We start from the raw sequence: 18,268 nt of genomic DNA on the forward strand, positions 1-18,268 counted from the left end.
GATTGTTTGATCCTCATCAGTGCATGGCATGGATTAATTTGGCTTTATGGAGTAGGGCTTGTAAACCGAGAGGTACAGACTAACCAGCAAGCTCATGGTGACCCAGAACTCATTGGAGTGTGTAAGTCCAATGAGTTCTGGGTCACCATGAGCTTGCTGGTTAGTCTGTACCTCTCGGTTTACAAACCCTACTCCATAGAGCCAAATTAATCCATGCCATGCACTGATGAGGATCAAACAATCCGAAACAGTCTGTATGCATGTTGGATTATTATGGCTCTGTACAATTTAACAAGCTGACACATCATTGCATTCCAGCGGTTCTGGAGGTGTGTTTAGCTTCTAAGGGTACAATGGTTAATTTGCATATATTCAGCAGTGGTGCCTGGGAGACATCTCGAGCTCACTCCAACCTGAATTATCGCAAATTCTTTCTGTTTTAGGAAAGCAAATTTTTGTTTTTCTTAACATCTTAGTAAGGGGGCTTTTAGGACCATTGTAGTCCCTTACACACTCCAATGAGTTCTGGGTCACCATGAGCTTGCTGGTTAGTCTGTACCTCTCGGTTTACAAGCCCTACTCCATAGAGCCAAATTAATCCATGCCATGCACTGATGAGGATCAAACAATCCGAAACAGTCTGTATGCATGTTGGATTATTATGGCTCTGTACAGTTTAACAAGCTGACACATCATTGCATTCCAGCGGTTCTGGAGGTGTGTTTAGCTTCTAAGGGTACAATGGTTAATTTGCATATATTCAGCAGTGGTGCTCTGGGAGACATCTCGAGCTCACTCCAACCTGAATTATCGCAAATTCTTTCTGTTTTAGGAAAGCAAATTTTTGTTTTTCTTCTGATTGAGAAAGGGATTTTATGTGGTACTGATCTCAAAATCGATTCCTTTCTCAATCGAAATCAGATTGAGAAATTGTAAATGATCAAACAATGGAAAATTTCCCATCAATCTGACAGGAAAATTCCATGGCGTGTACCAAGCATTAAGCCCCATTTACACTATACAATTTTTTGTGCAATTCGATCGGATCGAATTTGATTGATCGATTAAATCTGACATATCCTTTGGAGTAGATCCTGTTCAAGTGTAAACCAAGCCTTTACCTATGTAGCAAAGAACTTTAATTTGAGAGTACTGTTTTAGGATTTTTTTTTATTTTTTACTGCAAAACTAAAAAGAAAGGAAATGACAGGAAACTAAAACAAAAACATGCAGCAGAAAAAGGAAAACATGCAGCATTCAAAAAATTATAAGAAGAGTGCAATTTCCTTTTGTGATATGTTTATATATACTTTTTCAAATTGTAGATATTCCTCATTTTAGGAAAAAACAGCTGCGCATGATGAAAGTAGGGAAGGAAAAGTGAAGGTGGCAGGAAGAAGAATAGTGCTGGCCCTGTAGGTATGCAGAGCTGAGCGCAAGGTGCAACTATATAATGTATGTACTGTACATGACATACGGTAGTAATGAGCAAGTACTGGGGTGTGAGCCCCGAGCCCGGCACGTCACTGCACGCTGATAGGTCGCCCGGTCGCCCATCTGATTATACAACACGGGGCTTCGGAGCGGTTGCCGTGGTAATAGGAGCAAAGGAGGTGGTGTAGAGCAGAGCGCCGCCCTTTGACGCCATCTTATACTGGAAGAGGCGGCTCTGGGTGAGTGCTGAGGAGTGAGAGGATGCCCTGTAAAGTGAAAGGAGAGTTTGCCATGCAGCCAGAAAATTCTCTAGCGAGGTTTAGTGGGGCCAGGAGGCTTTGTGCAGGAATTGTGTGCTGGGAAACTGGCCTCAGCCAGCTCTGCCGAGTATTAGATGAACAACTAGAAACTGATTTGTCGGGAGGGCAAGGCTCTCTGTCAGTGCCACTGGCACGGCATAATCACTCCCTGTAGCTGCAGCACAGGCTGCTGGGGAAAGAATTTCTGGCCATGAATGAATTAATGCACTGTGTGGTTAGTCTGTTATAACTAATAATAGTTGCTGCATCTTCTTCTCACCTGTGGCGACACGCGCCCTCTAGCGGGGAGAGGAGGAGTACAGCAGCCAGGCTATTTACAGCAAGCAGCTGCTTTGTGTGCGGACGCTATTGCTCAGATTACTGAGAGCAGTTTCTCAAGCAACTTTTTCCACGTTGATACGTTGTTTCTGAAAGACTGTTGGAACAGTGAAACAAATCGCTATTAGTTCCATCAGGGCAAACAACTAGGCATCGCCAAGAACTAGATGTATTATTATTATTGTGCATTTACAGTGTGCTGACATTTTCTAAAATAGTATGTTGAACAATTCTTGGGAGAAATGATAACACAGAGGAACTCCCAATGTAATATCCTCACCATAGTCTAATATCCCTTCTGTAGTGGTGATGCCAAACAACTTTACAAATAAAGTATAAGGGCTGGAACCCACAGGAGCGCTTTTGGCAGCGTTTTGGCAGCACTGCGATACGCTAGCAGTTTGCCAAAACGCCGGGCTAATGTTAATGGATGGGGCAACTTCCACAGGAGCGTTTGCGTTTCCCAGAAACGCAAACACAGGACCTGCAGCATTTTGGGAGCGTTAGCGCTTCAATGTAAAGTATTGAAACGCTAGCAGAAACGCTCAGCAAAACCTAAACTGAGCGGTTTTGCTAGCGTTTTGCGGTTAAGCACACTGTAACAAAATGAAAAATAATTCACAGGACCAATCAGGATAAAAACGCAAAACGCTAGGCACCCGCTGGGGAAAAAAATACAATGTTGCAAAACACGACCAAAAACGCGCATGAATCCGCTTGCAAACCGCTCAGACAAAACGCTAGCGGTTGCGTTTTGCGTTTGCGGTTTTCAGTGGGTTCCAGGCCTGAGAGATTGATTGTAACCAAATGTTATTTTTAACATTTTATTAGAAGTGACAGATGGGAAAATTGTCTGTTTCATCTTGGAGCTCACTCCAACCCGAATTATCGCAAAAACGTTTGTTTTCAATGCATTTTTTAGTAAGGGGACTTTTTGGACCATTGTAGCCCCTTACACACACCAATGAGTTCTGGTTCACCATGAGCTTGTTGGTCAGTCTGTATTTCTGCCTTAACAACCATTACGATTCTTCCTTTGTGGCAAGAAGAAGGGTCAGATAACGTTTCCTTAAATTATGCCAAGGTACTGAAGTAAGGGCCAGTACAACAATTTTATTTAGTGACACCGATGACTGATAACGGTTTAACATCATGTACTCTTTCCAACTGTTTAAATAAATTAGTACATCTTTGCATAATAGAAATGACTGAAAGGTCGGATGCCACAGAATCAAAATCTTGCTGTATAATTATTTTTTTTAATTTTATAATCAAAATCCACTTTTATTGTATGTGTAACATAAGCTGTATATGCTGAAAGTTTGACCCTAGTATGGTTGAACAAAAAGTCAAATAGTGCTGCGCCTACCCACTATGCTGCAAATTCTGTTAAGGGATCCCACTTCCTTAGTATTGAAGAAATAAATAAAATAACAGACTGCGCTAAAAAGATTATTTAATAAGATCAGAAATATAAAAATTATTCAGTTGATCAATATTTGATTGCCTGAAAAATTGTGTATATATATATATACAAGGTAATAAATGTCCATAAAAACAAATAAAACAAAATCAAGTGCACCCCTTAAGGATTGAAAGTGCAGAGAGCAAGCTGATTTTCACTGGCCAATGAAATATTCACAGTAGGTTACTTGTAATAGATCCAAGGAATAGTTTCCAGTTGCATAAACTAATAGTGAAGCTTAGTATTGCACTGATGATGGGTTCTGGGACTGATATCCCATACGAAGTGATAGCAGGCTGCTTGATACAAATGTTAATGCATCCTCATGCGAATGTCTCAAATGTTATAAGTGACGTAGAAACAAACATTGTATATCATGATACGTCTCACCGTTCCAATTCCGTATGCGTGTAGTGGAATGCTGTTGCGGGGAGCCGCTCAATCTCACCCGCCCCGGCCGGCAGCTAAGTGAGAGAGTCTGGACGAATGTTAGCGTCGGGCTGGATTAGCCCGGCTCCCTTATCTGGCGAAGGTAGTGTTGGGTGAGACCTTTGTCCGGAGATGAAGCTTCCGTGTAGTCCAAGCGGTGCTAGCAGCCGCGTAGTTTCACCACGCCTCCTTCCCCTCTAGTGTGTGACGTCACAATTGCAGCCACTGCTGACGTTTCGGGAGGAACGCCTCCCTTTCTCAAAGCTGGGCTGCAGAGGGGATCGGAGACTCTTCTTATGTAGCTTTCCCCGCATACTGTTCTTAATCAAATGCATATAGATCCAAATCCTTATTCAGTCCATGAGGTATCAAGGAATTAAGATTAAATATCCACATAGTCTCTCTCCGGGACATTTCTAATAGGTAGTCCCCACCTCTCCAGGGTTTACTGACTTGTTCTATTGCGCAATATTTCGTTCCCTTAAAGGAACATCCATGTGATATCCTATAGTGCTCTGAGAGGGGATGTTTTTTATTCCCTTTCATAATATTTGTACAGTGCTCACTGAGTCTTTCTTTCAGAGCACGCTTTGTTCTTCCCACGTAGTGTTTTTGGCAGGGACAGGTTAGCAAATAGATGACTCCCTTTGTGTCGCAGTTAGTGACATCTTTAATCTTGAAAATTTCTTTATTTGTCATTGCTGTAATGTCATAGACCCTTTCCACAGGTAAATTCGACTCCCGACAGGCCCTACAGAATCCACATTTCTTAAAGTACCCATTGTTCTTCCTCATTCTAATTGGTTTTATAGTGGGCGCTAATATATTGCCCAGATTTTTTGTTCTCCTAAAAATCATTCTAGGGTTCTCAGGTAAAATGGAGGTCAGTAAAGGATCCTCCCGTAACAGGTTCCAGTACTTCCCCACTATATTCCTGACTTTAGGGGCCTGTGAGGAGTACTGCATTATTAGATTGGGTTGTTGGCCAATTAAATCAGGTTGTTTGACTTTATTTTCTAATAATTTACATCTCTCTGTGTTTTTGGCCCTTTCCATAGCCTCCACAATCAGTTCCTCAGGATATCCTTTGAGTTCAAACCTATCTTGTAGAGTCTCTGCTTCTACTTCAAAGTCTGTTATCTTAGAGCAGTTCCTCCTGAGCCTTAAAAATTGGCCACCTGGGATATTCATGAGCCATCTAAAGTGGTGACAGCTATCCACATTGATGAAGCTGTTAGTGTCCACTGGTTTCAGATAGGTTTTTGTTAATAACCGCCCTTCTTCCCTATATATTGTCAAATCCAGGAAATTGACTTGTTGCTGACTGTACTCACTTGTGAATTTCAAATTATAATTATTATTATTGATCCACCCAATAAATGTGTCAAGGCTAGATTTACTCCCCCGCCATATAAAAAAGGCGTCATCTATAAATCTCCTCCAGAGCACCAAGGAGGCCCCGGGGCCCACTGGGCCATATAATTGGAAATGTTCCCAGTGGGACATATACAGGTTTGCAAAGGAGGGGGCAAACCGTGTCCCCATCGCCGTCCCGGTGCTCTGGAGGAAGTACTGACCCTCATAATTGAAATAGTTATGCTTCAAAATGAAGTGTATACTCTCTAGAACAAAATGAATCTGGTCTTCCAATAAACTCTGCGCTTCCTGCATAAAAAACTTTACAGCTTCAATTCCCTTGTCATGAGGAATCACAGTGTATAGGGAACTCACATCAATCGTACATAGCCAATCTCCATCCTTCCAGGTGTAATTATCAAGTATCCTTAAGAAATGACCTGTATCCTTAATGTAACTTGGAGTATTCTTAACTAACTCTTGCAGGTATATATCGACATAATGGGATAAATTTGATGTTATGGAGCCGATCCCCGATATGATTGGTCTCCCTGGTGGATCTACCAGTCCCTTGTGTATTTTCGGAAGATGGTAATACACAGGGATTCTGGGATTCATCTCATATAGGTAGGCATATTCATCCTCATTGATGATCCCTATGGTTTTAGCCTCCTCCAACATGACCTTTAATCTTTTAAGAAATTTTTGAGTGGGGTCCATCGATAATGGTAGATAGGTATCCACATTATGTAATTGTCGTGTTGCTTCACGATGATACTGCTCAATGTCCTGTAAAACTACACCTCCCCCCTTATCAGCCGGCCTAATAACAATAGTATTGTCATTCTGTAAATTTCTCATTGCCTGTCTTTCTTGTGGGGATAAATTGTCTACGAAATGAGTTTTAAGTTTTTTAATATCTTCCAAGACCAGAGTCTCAAAGGAATTCATTGCTTTACTAGCTTCCTGGATTGGGTTGAATTTAGACTTGCATTTCAGCCCTGAGTGTTTATAGATATCTATTTGTGTGGAATTTTCAATTAACTGTTTTTCTGTTTTCTTCAAGAAGTGTTTTTTGAGACATAATTTCCTCATAAACTTCTTAACGCTTATGAAGGCCTCAAATTTGTTGAGCTTGCTGCCTGGGGCAAACTTGATGCCCCTTGATAATACCCCATGCTCCACTAAGGAGAGGGGTCTGTGACTGAGATTGAATATTCCCCCCTCCCCCATGGGTAAAGCAACGTGAGTGGGGTTCTCTATTTTTTGCGATTTCTTGGATAGCCCCCTTCCCCTCCGCCCTCTTGGCCTGCACTTTGTCTTTTGTCCTTGATATAATGCTCTATCCTCTGTTGTTGTAATTTGTCTGGCGGGTTTTTTTTCTGTCGCTGTTGTTTTGTTGCACTTCTTGTTTCCCTTTGAAAATTTGGCATCCCAAAGGTTAATGCTGTACGGTAGTCTAAAAAATGCACATTGGATTTTGGGTTGGCCCCCAGTACATTAAATCTATTTGATGTAGGAATATCTATACAGGATCCTACCTCCTCTTGCCTCCTCTGATCTTCATTAGTTTCTATGGTACATATTGGTGTATTAACACCAAAATGCATGGCTGTCCTATATTGATTAGGGGGGTCAGAAGAAGCTATATTAGATTGACTGCTTGTTGCTGCAGTGGCTATAGAAGGTATCCCAGTTGTCCTTGGATTAGTTAAATTAATCGTTTTGGATACGGGGGTCTCACTCTTGTTATGAAGGATTGTTTCTATAGTATCTTCCCTAGAGGACACGATTTTATTTATTCCTAGTATGGTTGAGTTGAGCCAGTGTGAAACTCCATAGGGAAATTTGGCAGGTGTGATTGGTTGGACAGCAGACTCGAGTTGCTAGGGTTCAGATAGGTTGTAGTAATATTACGCCCACACTATTCGGACAAATTAGAATGCTTCAAGTCGTAGACATTGCTGTGATTGGAAGAACTGTTCCCTTTGGACTTTCACACTGGTTCACCTCAACCGTACTAGTTCAGAAAGTTCTGCTTTTTGTTTCCACACATTCCATTGTTGCAGAAACTGTAACAGTTCACAACTTATTAATTGTACAGTTCTAGAAAGTATGGCCCAATATCATGAAGATTCTCCTGACCTGGGTAACTTAAGTGGTGCAATGAGCCTGACCTGGAATTATTATTATTATTATACCTGTCAGGCTGTATTTGATTCTGACAGCTGGGTGCCATTAGTTTTGGCACACGACCTGCCAGCCCTCTGCAGTGTGTTGTGTATTATAGGAAAAAGGCAATAATTAGTCACCCCTACCATACCAGCCAATTTTCCCTTCAAGAGTAAAATTCTATGCCCTAGGAATTTCCCCCAAAAGTAAAATATACCTCCATAATATCCTGGCACCCCCCCCCCCCCCCCCCCTGTGAAATACTGTGCTCCACTCCAACTATGCCCTGTCGGTCTATCCCCTCAAAAGTAAAATACTGTACTATACTACCGGTAGTATACTATACTATATACTACTATATAGTAAAGTACTATACCCCCTCCATATTCATGCAGTCCTTCACCCCAAAGTTTGACCATACTCAACTATGTCCTAGCAGTCCTTCCCAAAGTAAAATACAATACCCCCACCTTATGCAGGCAGTCCTCTCCCCTCAAAAAATATACTGTCTCCCTGCCAAATCAAAGCAATACCACTCCCTCCCTCAAACAATGTAATACTGCTATGTTTAAGTAATTCTTATGAATTCATATAGTACCAACCAGCACCCTTCATGTCTTAGCAGTCACTCTAAAAGGACCACTATCCAAAACTTGTCAGCTTTTTACTACCTACTATAAGTGACAGCAACATTGGAGAAAATGAAGAAAATTACTTTAGGCTATGTTCACATTATAAATCGCCAGCACTATCGCAAGCGCCGAGCGATTTTTCTAAGCGCTTTTGCTAAACGATTTGTTTTTTCCCTTTCTGACATCAGTCAGGAAGTGAACTTGTTGATGCAGAAATTAATAAATATAATGTATTTATTCATGAAAGCGCTCGGGAAATTGCTATAAAAAAACGCCTTTTCAAGCGCTTTGCGCTTTTCCCTATACCTTCCATTGAGCCAAAGCGCTCAGAAAATGGTACATGTAGCGTGTTTGTGATTGCAAAGAAATTGAAACGTTTACATGTGAACACTCTCATAGGAGAACATTGCACAAGCACTTTTATGGTGATTTCTAAAATTCACCAGTGCTTTAAAAAACAGAAACGCTCATAGTGTGAACGAGCCCTGACAGTGCATTTTTTTAAATGTGCTTCCTATAAGTATATGTATGCATGTATTTTAAAACTTGCTATTTCATGATAGCGGTCCTTTTAACTGTTAAAGTGGACCTGAACTCAGACCTCCTCTCTGCTCTAAAAGATGCACAACAGCTTAATAACCTTTAAACAACAAAAACAAAAATTTATTTGTACAACTCATACAAATCCTAAAATAAATCTGCACAGGTTTTCCTTATGTCCTGTGCAAGAGTTCAGGTCCACGTTAAAACTATTCTTCCACAATTTTCTCTCCATTGCATGTAGCCTCCCCCCCCTCCCCCCCCCCCCATCCCCATCATAATTACCATCTTTTGCACATTCATTGGCCATAGTTTGACAATCCCACCTTCAATGTGTAGAGATTTTTATAGAGCTCAGAAGACCCACTATGGTGATCAGTCTCCCTACATTTGGTGAAAACCTTTCACAAATGTGAACAATATCTGCCCAACTTGTTTACAAAACTAGCGGAGTCAGCTGCACTGCAGTACAGTAATCACAAAATTAGAAATCCTAAGATGAATTAGCATCAGCCTCTAACAAGATAAGTGCCTGATTCTATCACAATTAAAGTGTATCCGAGATAAACTTTTACTCATTGCATAATTGTGTTCCTTTCATATAGTTTATAGGGCATTCCTCAAGCCAAAAATACTTTTTTTGTTTTAATACTCTAGTTCCCTATAAACTAAACAAGCCTCGCCAACAGCTTCTCCAGAGTGCCTTGGCACTCTCAGACTCATGTAGCAAGGGCTTATGGGAGCTCAGTCTGGGCAGGAGAAGGAGGTTACTAGCCAGAGATTTCAGAGGGGAGGAGGAGAGGGGAGTGAAGTTTTCACAGGCTGAGGGCTGGAGATGCAGATCAGATTGCCTGTGTGTAATGTGACAAACAAAACATGGTTGCTCTCATTGTATCACAGGAATAAATAATCATAAACTGTTGAAGCTGTTTGCAGCTAGATTTGCTGTGTAAACTATCTAAACTTTAGATAAGATATACAGTATACTGTAGACAAGTTACTTGTTATAGTTAGTTTTTCATCTCGGATCCACTTTAAGGCTGGATTTTACATAACCTATCCACCTTCTCTGCAGTTCTCATTTTGAGTCTTTCAGAAGCTATTATTGTTCCAAATGTAGTTTGTACTTCGTGTCTTCACTCGTGACCACTTCCATGCCCCATGCTATACCATACATTAACCTCTTCAGTGGTTTGGAGGCTGGTTTCTAGTCAGATGGACACTGTGTGTGTGTGTGTTTAATTGGGGGTGGGGGGGGGGAAGCCATGCCCAACAAAGGCACATCCCTTCCTACACATGAGTTAGGGTTAGTTCACACTCGACGTTTGGAGTGCCACTAGCCTGCGATCGGCTCTGTGATCACGATTTGCGGGCAAAATCTCGGGATTAAATGCGATTTACGCTTGTGATTCCCATTCGAGGGAACGAGAATCACAGCGCAATCGCCCCTGAAACGCTGCATGCAGTGCGTTTGTGATTGATCGAAATGCTGCAGTGTGAATGTATCCATAGGGATACATTAGCAGCTGTGCTTTGCTGATTGCCGGTGATCAGAAAAAGCGGGAAAAATCACCATGTGTAAACCATACAGCTGTATGCCGTGGGGGTGGCAGAGGGGGGGATTTTTTGGGAAGGTATGGTCATGCACCCTCCTGACTATAAGCTAGCCTGTGCTTTAGTGCAGAGGTATGGAGTGTTGCTATGTTCGCTGCCTATAATCCTATATCTGTGCAGGCAGTAGAAAAAAAAATATATGTGGCAGCTTCCTTCAGACATGTTTCTCAAAACAAGTACTGCATAAGGATGTGACAGCTACATGCAATGCAACTTTGTGCTCAGTGAGTGCTGTCACGTTTTACAATAGTTTACTAGAAAGATAGTTTCCGCCTGTGTTTCATCTTTTATCATTAACATTTTAAGGCACTTATTCATTTACAAATTTAGAGTAATTTTGTCCCACTAAAATCATAGTTACAGAGCCCATAGCCATCATGTTTTTAAGCAGCACGGTGGCTAAAGGTACCCTTACAAATTCAGTTCATCTGCTGGGAATCGGGCCCCCAAGATTATGTGATCGATCAAAAGATTTTGACCAAACATCCCTCAAAAGTATTGAACAAACAAGATGGAAACTATAGGTCGATTGGGGGTCAGTCAGATGGGGTAGTTGAATAGAGTAATGCTGGGCATACACGGGTCGATCCGGCAGCAGATCAGCCGCCGGATCGACTCCCGCCGCGTCCCTGTTCGTCCGCGCGTGCGCCCGGATCGATTCCTGCTCGTCTCCGCCGGTGCCTCTTATCATCCGCTCGATTCGCCGCTACTGTCCGCCCACGGGTATCGAGCGCGGAATCGATCCCTGCGGTCAACGGACACATCGGATATTATCAATCGAGCCATCAGCGGCTCGATTGTTAAGCCTGCGTCGAGCCGTGTATGCCCAGCATAACACTGCAGTTTGGTTGATTATTAATAGATTTCCTGCTGGATGAAAATTGGTGTGCTTTGTGTGGAAGAAATCAATTCAATCTGAATCAATTCATCAGAGAGGAATCAATTGTTTTGCTGTATTACGCAGTAATCTATAAGTGTGTGGCCAGTTTACACCTTTCGGCCGGTGCGACTCCTGGACTGCTCCAAAGTTTGTGTTACTTTCAGTGCCTGTCCCACGTGACTTACCGTGTGTATTAAAGTGACAGCAGACACTGGAGCAGGCCAGGAGTAGTTGCTATGGCGGAGAGGTGAGGCACGGGGCGAACAACACTTATATGTTCGGGGGGGGGGGGGGGGGAGGGCGGGGGGAGAGGGGGTCTGTCGGTCGTCGTGATATCGAACGATTTTACCACCACCCACCCGACTGAGCTCTTGTGACCAAGATTTTTCTGCCATTCCCGATCAATCCATTCGACCATTTCACAGGAAATCGATTAAAAGATCAATCAGGCAGCCATGTTGTGGCACCTATCCTTTTCCGATTCAATAAAATTATTGAACCCAGAGGTCGATTGGGCCGCTATATTGAGTAATGTATGGACACCCAAAGATTATGAGGGACAGTAGGGCTGGTGCACACTACAAGAGCTTTTCTGAGCGCTTTGTGATTTTAAAAGCTGTTATCCTATGTGTGTGTTCACACTGGAGCAATGTGATATTGTAAAAAAATAAAACCCATAGCAGCATTGCATTAGCAAGAGATTTTAAAATGTCTAGCGGTTAAAAAGCTCTTGTGTGAATCAGCCCCCCCCCCCCCCCATCCTCCTTGATTCCCAACGATTGGGTGGGCGATTCGTTTTTGTGTTTAGCGGTTTTCTAAGCATTTTTCCCAAGCAGTTTTGTAATTCACTCCCTGACGCAACTCTTTGAATGTATTTATTCTTAACAACGTGAGCGCAATCGCCTTTTTGTACGCGGTCAACGATTTTCCTATACCTTCCATTGAGGCGGTATCGCCCCTAAATGGAACACGCACTGCTTTCCTAGCCGCACCGCACACGACCCGTGCTAATATGAACCTTCTCATAGACCTTCATTGGCCACGCGGTCGGGGGACGTTTTGAAAAACCGCAGGCTCGCGGAAAAAAGCCGAAAACGCCTGCAGTGTGAACAAGCCCTCAGTGACATGAATTGTTCCATATACTCTGAAGGACTGTGGAAAATGTTACCGCTATATAAATGCATAATTGTAATTTGCATAGCATTTTATATGCCTCATTTCTTAATGATTTGCCATATGATAAAATGTAGCCTGAAACTAACAAGAAGGCTTCAATTAATCAAGCATTACCGCATTCGGTAATGCTGAAAACAGCTGACTTAACGGAGCACTTTAGAAAATGTTAATTCATCAAAGCTGTTACCGAATGAGAAGCTGAAATGACAGAGCAATGAGATAAATTACCGACTTGTGCTAATTCATCAAGGTTCCCACATTCGCTAACACATTCGGTGTTTATCTCAAGCTCTCCCCTGTCGTTACAGGCTTCGAAAGCCTTCTGTGTGAATGTTTTCATGATTAGCAGGAGCAGGCAACCAATAGAAACAGCCCCTGTTCTCCTGCAAGTGCTGCTGATAGGTGCTGATAGGTCACACAGGCTTCTCCACACAAGCTTTCAGACCCCCCAGGCAGTGAGCAGAGAGAACGGGACAAAAGATATCCCCAGATTCCCTTCGGTGGTGTAACCCTTTCAGGCCCTGTTTGATAATGCAAAGATGCTGGTGGTGAAATCACCAAGCATGGCATTTGTAATGTCTCCAGGAAGTTCATCTACGTTGTGGCAAATAAATAAAATGTTAAGAAAGACTGATCGAAAGATTCAGAGCAGCAGAGGCAGTATAAATTACAGTAACTATAACACCTTTACATCTAAAGGGATGTCTGGATGCCTTCTATTGTTATCAGCTTGTAACAACACAGGGACATTCCAAGCTGCTCTGCACCACTCTGCTGTTATCGAACAGCCTTTGATGAATTGAAGCCTAGTAGTTCGGTAACTTAACGAACCTCTACCACACATGGGAAAATATTGATGAATTAGCACAGTGAAGTGTAAAATACCGAATGCGGTATTTTAAGGACTGGGGTTTTGTTATCGAACACCCTTTGATGAATTGAAGCCATTGTGTGTGGTGCATTTTATTATTTATTTTTTTTTAGGAAAAAATGTCTAAGCAGGTTAAAACCCAGTGACTAATGCAATGATTTGTTGTGTTTAGGGGGAGCAAGGAAATGTCTCAGAAGCCCACTGCAGACTTTGACCTTATGAACGCACTGGATTGGAACAACGGTATTGCGACCCTTCCTGGAAGTGAAATACGGGTACACTATATGCCACAATAAACTTTGCAGTCATCGCTTGTCAACTGCAAAACAAAACAGAAAACTTGAGCTTTTGGGAGCCTGTGTAGTAAAATAAGTGTTCTACATTGTTTCATAGTTTTTCTTATCCTGAGACATGTTTGCTATTGTCGTAGCCTTATGCAAAACCGATGTAGCTGTTTTATAATCAAATATGTTCATTTTATTTACAGTACATTCACACATGCAAATGTGCAGTTAGTGTAATCCAGACTATAACATACAGTTTATTTATAACGCTATGTATGTTGTTTTTTATGTGTTTTCATTATATCTTGATTTAGGTACGTCTGACATATTACCTATAAATATTATATCTACCATATGCCACCAACAGAACACCAAAAATTATAGGGGCTTTGTGTTTCCTTTTAGAACAGCTACTTCTGTAGCGGGTTATGCTGCAGATTTATACTATAGGGATAAAGCCCTCCAGATGGCACTGTTTCCTTGAAAGGAAATTCTACTTTTTTTCTTTTTTACTGCTAGACACATGGGGCTTGATTCACAAAAGAGTGCTAACTGTTAGCACGGCCGTTTTCGCGCGAATTTTCGCGCTAAACGATAACGTTTTCGCGCGCAAACGCGAATTTTCGCGCGAAAACGATATTGATTTCGCGGTAAAATTCGCGTTTGCGCACGAAACCGTTATCGTTTCACGTGAAAATTCGCGATTGCGCGCGATGCGAAAATTCGCGCGAAAACGGCCGTGCTAACAGTTAGCACTCTTTTGTGAATCAAGCCCATGGAGTTGTGCAAGCTGCTTTGTAACTTGTAAAACTAAAAATTTTATTAAGGTCAAAATAAACTTTTTCTCAACCATAGTAACAATATTTTTTCAAGCTACAAAGTGCTTGAATAAAGAACTGCACATAGCAGGAGTTTCTCTCATTGCGCTCCTGGACTAATTGAGCAGTCACCAGCAGGCTGTGTTATACCCACATGGCAGTTCCTGTTTGGAATACGGTGGAATAGCGGTGTCTTATCTAAATATAAAACCAAAGAAAGGAAACTGAAATAATGTCTTTCTTTAATACTTGTAAAATACAGAGCTGAATAGAAACATTGCTTTCTAGGAAATACAAATAGAATTTTTCATTAACAGAGAATAACTGAAGGTAATTCCAGGCTGTCTCACTAGAAAACTCTGCCCTCCTGTAGAGGGAGTATCTACATCTCTGAAAACTTTACTTTAGCTCCCAGGGACATATATACTTGTCTCTGTATGCTTACATTCGACTTACACAGATTGGTGGATGGGAACGTGCTCCCAAAACCACTCAAAGTGCCTGATGATTGAATGATCACTGTTGCTACCAGTAACCATGATCATTCATTGTAAACAAAGCAAGCTATCACTTCCTGCTTATTCAGAACACTAAATGTTCAGAACATAAAAGTATACTGGAGACTATGTGAGGAAGTGTAGCGGATAAAAAAGAATATTTCATTATCAAATATATTAAAAAATGTACTATACCTATATTTTCATTAACCCCTTACTCCCCCTCAACCGCCCCATATAACACACTTGTCAAGAAAAAAAAAAGAGGAATTTAAATGATAATAAGTAAATTGCTACCTGGACTTAGGGACTTAGCTTTTTAGTTTCAAACATTTTTATTAAGGAAGCATCAAAAAATGGCATACATCAAAATTCACAGTCATAAAGTAGTGACAAGACTTACAATACAATAATACAATAACATTTCTATAGCGCTTTTCTCCCAAAAGGACTCAAAGCGCTTAGGCTCTCACAGATTCAGGAGTTGGTAGTAGGATGAAGTATTCTCACAACAAAAGTTATATTTCTGCAAATGCCAAACTGAACAGGTGGGTTTTCAGTCTGGATTTAAACACGTCCAGCGATGGAGCTGTCCTGATCTGCTGAGGTAAGGAGTTCCAAAAGGTAGGAGCAGCATGACAGAAGGCTCTGGGACCAAAAGTTTCCAAGTGGACTCTGGGTATGACTAGATTAGTAGAACCTGTGGATCTGAGATTGCAATGAACAGCAAAATACAAGTTAAAAATACTTGCTTGTGCAGGTCATAATATTAAATTCCATTGTAAACCTATCATGGAACTTAAAAATAATAAGTAATCAAACATAAACAGTACATCACTGCCAAAAGAAAAGTATTAGAACAACAAAGTGTTTTGCCACCGTCTTCACTTTATCATACTAAAGGTGAAAACACATGACTTTTCTCCCACTTCCTTAATGGGATCTTGCTCACCACACATGACACTGCCACCAGATTGCATCTTCCAGGGCACGTCTCCTATCAATCCAGGGATCCCAAATCTTATAAAAGGTTTGCAATTTATTAGCGAGTGTAGCATTGATTTTCTAAGAGAGATGTTTTCTTTCCTCGATAGCACAGGAGGAATGTGCAATTATTGATAGAGTACAATGAGAAAACCAAAAAACCAAAAAATTAAACACCTTGTATTTACAAATAAAATATTGTCACCATACATTGTACTAGGGACACAATTTAAAGAGACTCTGTAACAAAATTTTCAGCCTTATTTCTTCTATCCTATAAGTTCCTATACCTGTTCTAATGTGCTCTTGATTACTGCAGCCTTTTCTAGTTGCACTGTCTCTGTAATATATCTAATCTTCATTTCTTTGTCAAGCTTTATTGACCCAGGGAGGAATGGGCTGCCTCTGTTGTAATGAATACAAGTTATGCCCCCTGCAGGCTCTGTGTGCTTTGTTTACGCCTCACTCTCTGCTCTCAGTCTCAGCTTGTCCGTGATGCAATTTGTGAGGCTGAGGGGGGAAGGAGAAGCCTGTCACATGCTGAGAAATTGTGATAATTCCAGACTGGAGTGCAAATAATTCACTATGTAATAAAAACTTGTAGTATACTGTAACATAATATATATATGTATATATATATATATATGTATATATATATATATATATATATATATATATATATATATATATATATATATATATATATATATAGCCTAAAACTGGCAATTAAAAGCCAGGATGTTGACGGGGAGCGGCGGAAACGGGAAAGAGGGATCCAGGAGATCACAGTGACTCGATTGGTATGTTGTTCTATTGTACAAATTTGACAGTACAGATTCTCTTTAAATGTAATAACCAGGAATTTGGCAAATAAAATGTGTGCACGTTTTATTTTAAAACTAAAATAGCTGAAATCTTTAGAAATAATGATTTATTTTTTTCTTATGTCCTTTAAAATCGATACAAAATAAAATAATTCTTATCAAAAAGTAACAACCAAAGAGCCTAATTTGTGGCCAAAAAAAAAAAGTATAGATTATTTAGGTTGGTTTTACATCTGCCCTATGTGTTTGCGGTGCGATGTAACCTGCAAATTAAAAAAAAAAATCTATTCCAGGTTTAAAGGCTCCAGTGTTTACTAGCTCAAGAGAATTTTTGAATTCAGATGCAGTCAGTGGCTCAGAAATATATGTGACACCCAAGGAAGGGACTTTGATGTTCAGTATAAAGATATAAAGTATAAAGATCAAACTTTGATCTTTATCGACTGCACCTACATGAATCTGCATTGATCACAGTGTTTTCTTCTAGTTCCGTCTCAGTGAATTTGGCACCCTGGAAATCATCACAGATCCTGAAAATACTTTAGCTTCCCGAAACACCCCAGGTCAAGACAAAGCTGCTACCTTCACGTGTTCCACTCTTGCACAAGGTAGGTACCTTGGAGGCTTTTAAACTTGTAATATATATCTTCTTCAGTTGCATCTGACACTATCTTTCATACAAGGTAAAAAGATCAGTGAGGGGAAACCAGGCGAAATGGAGAAAAAGGAAACCACAGATGCTAGGTAGGTTGACAAGCAAGATGTAAGGTAATAAGACGATGACAATCCTAAGGTGGCTGTACATATTAGACATGACATGCTGACATGAACTGGGAGGCGTCATGCGAAAATGTCTGTACAATTCTGCAAAGCCCTGTGTAAAGCCCTCCATACACTTGCAGACTATTTCTTGACGAGTCCAAAAGATGGATCGTTCCGATTGACACCTGATCAGATTGGGTTCTATCATTACCACACACTACACATTGATTTTTAAAATATTTCAGCTTGAATCAATTACCGTCACTCCCCCAGGTGTCAAGGTGTGTGGCAGTGCTGCTCTAAGACTCTGCATAGGGCCCCCTGGAAATTTGGGCACACCATGTGCTGCTATAGCCTGTAATGGGAATTAAGGCTATATCGGCACTCAGTCAGTAATTTGGGCGCCATTAAAAGATGGAGCCCAAATTACTATAAAAACAGTGTGCCAGAGTCCACAGCAGCCTGGAAACAGAACAGTAATTAACGCCGCCGGGACTTTTGCAGGAGCTGGGTGAGCCATTTATCGGCTTTACCCTTCTCTAACCCCACCAGCATATTTACCGTCACACCCTCTCCACCCACCTGTCTGGTTGATCGGTAGTGTTGACTTTTGCTTGAAAATTAGGATTGGGCATGCTGAGGAATGTCTCATAGTGTATGGGCATCTTAACAGGGTATACTCCGCAGAGCATGAAAGTGTGCCCGTGTGGAGGGAAATGGTAGGATAAAAGATGGTAGGAGCACAGTATGTTAGCAGTCTGACTGACAGCATTATAGCAAGGCTGCAATGTACAAATACCACAGACTTCCACAGCTCTCTGCACGTCAGGAGTTGTGATTGATAAATTCCACCTCTCCCAAGTTCTTTGCCATCGGGATCCTTTCAGGAAGA

General features: G+C 41.2%; 1 protein-coding gene across 1 annotated transcript in view; it reads left to right on the plus strand.

The window, feature by feature from the left end:
- Positions 1-1,585: 1,585 nt before the first annotated feature.
- The window catches only part of LOC137546554 (lethal(3)malignant brain tumor-like protein 4), a 55,560-nt gene continuing 38,877 nt past the window's right edge, over positions 1,586-18,268 (plus strand). The window contains 4 exon segments of the mRNA XM_068269161.1: positions 1,586-1,673; positions 13,380-13,482; positions 17,102-17,222; positions 17,298-17,358. Of these exon segments, the coding sequence (XP_068125262.1) occupies positions 13,393-13,482; positions 17,102-17,222; positions 17,298-17,358 (272 nt within the window). The 5' untranslated portion in view covers positions 1,586-1,673; positions 13,380-13,392.

The sequence above is a fragment of the Hyperolius riggenbachi genome, chromosome 2, assembly GCF_040937935.1.
Source record: "Hyperolius riggenbachi isolate aHypRig1 chromosome 2, aHypRig1.pri, whole genome shotgun sequence".
Taxonomy (NCBI): domain Eukaryota; kingdom Metazoa; phylum Chordata; class Amphibia; order Anura; family Hyperoliidae; genus Hyperolius; species Hyperolius riggenbachi.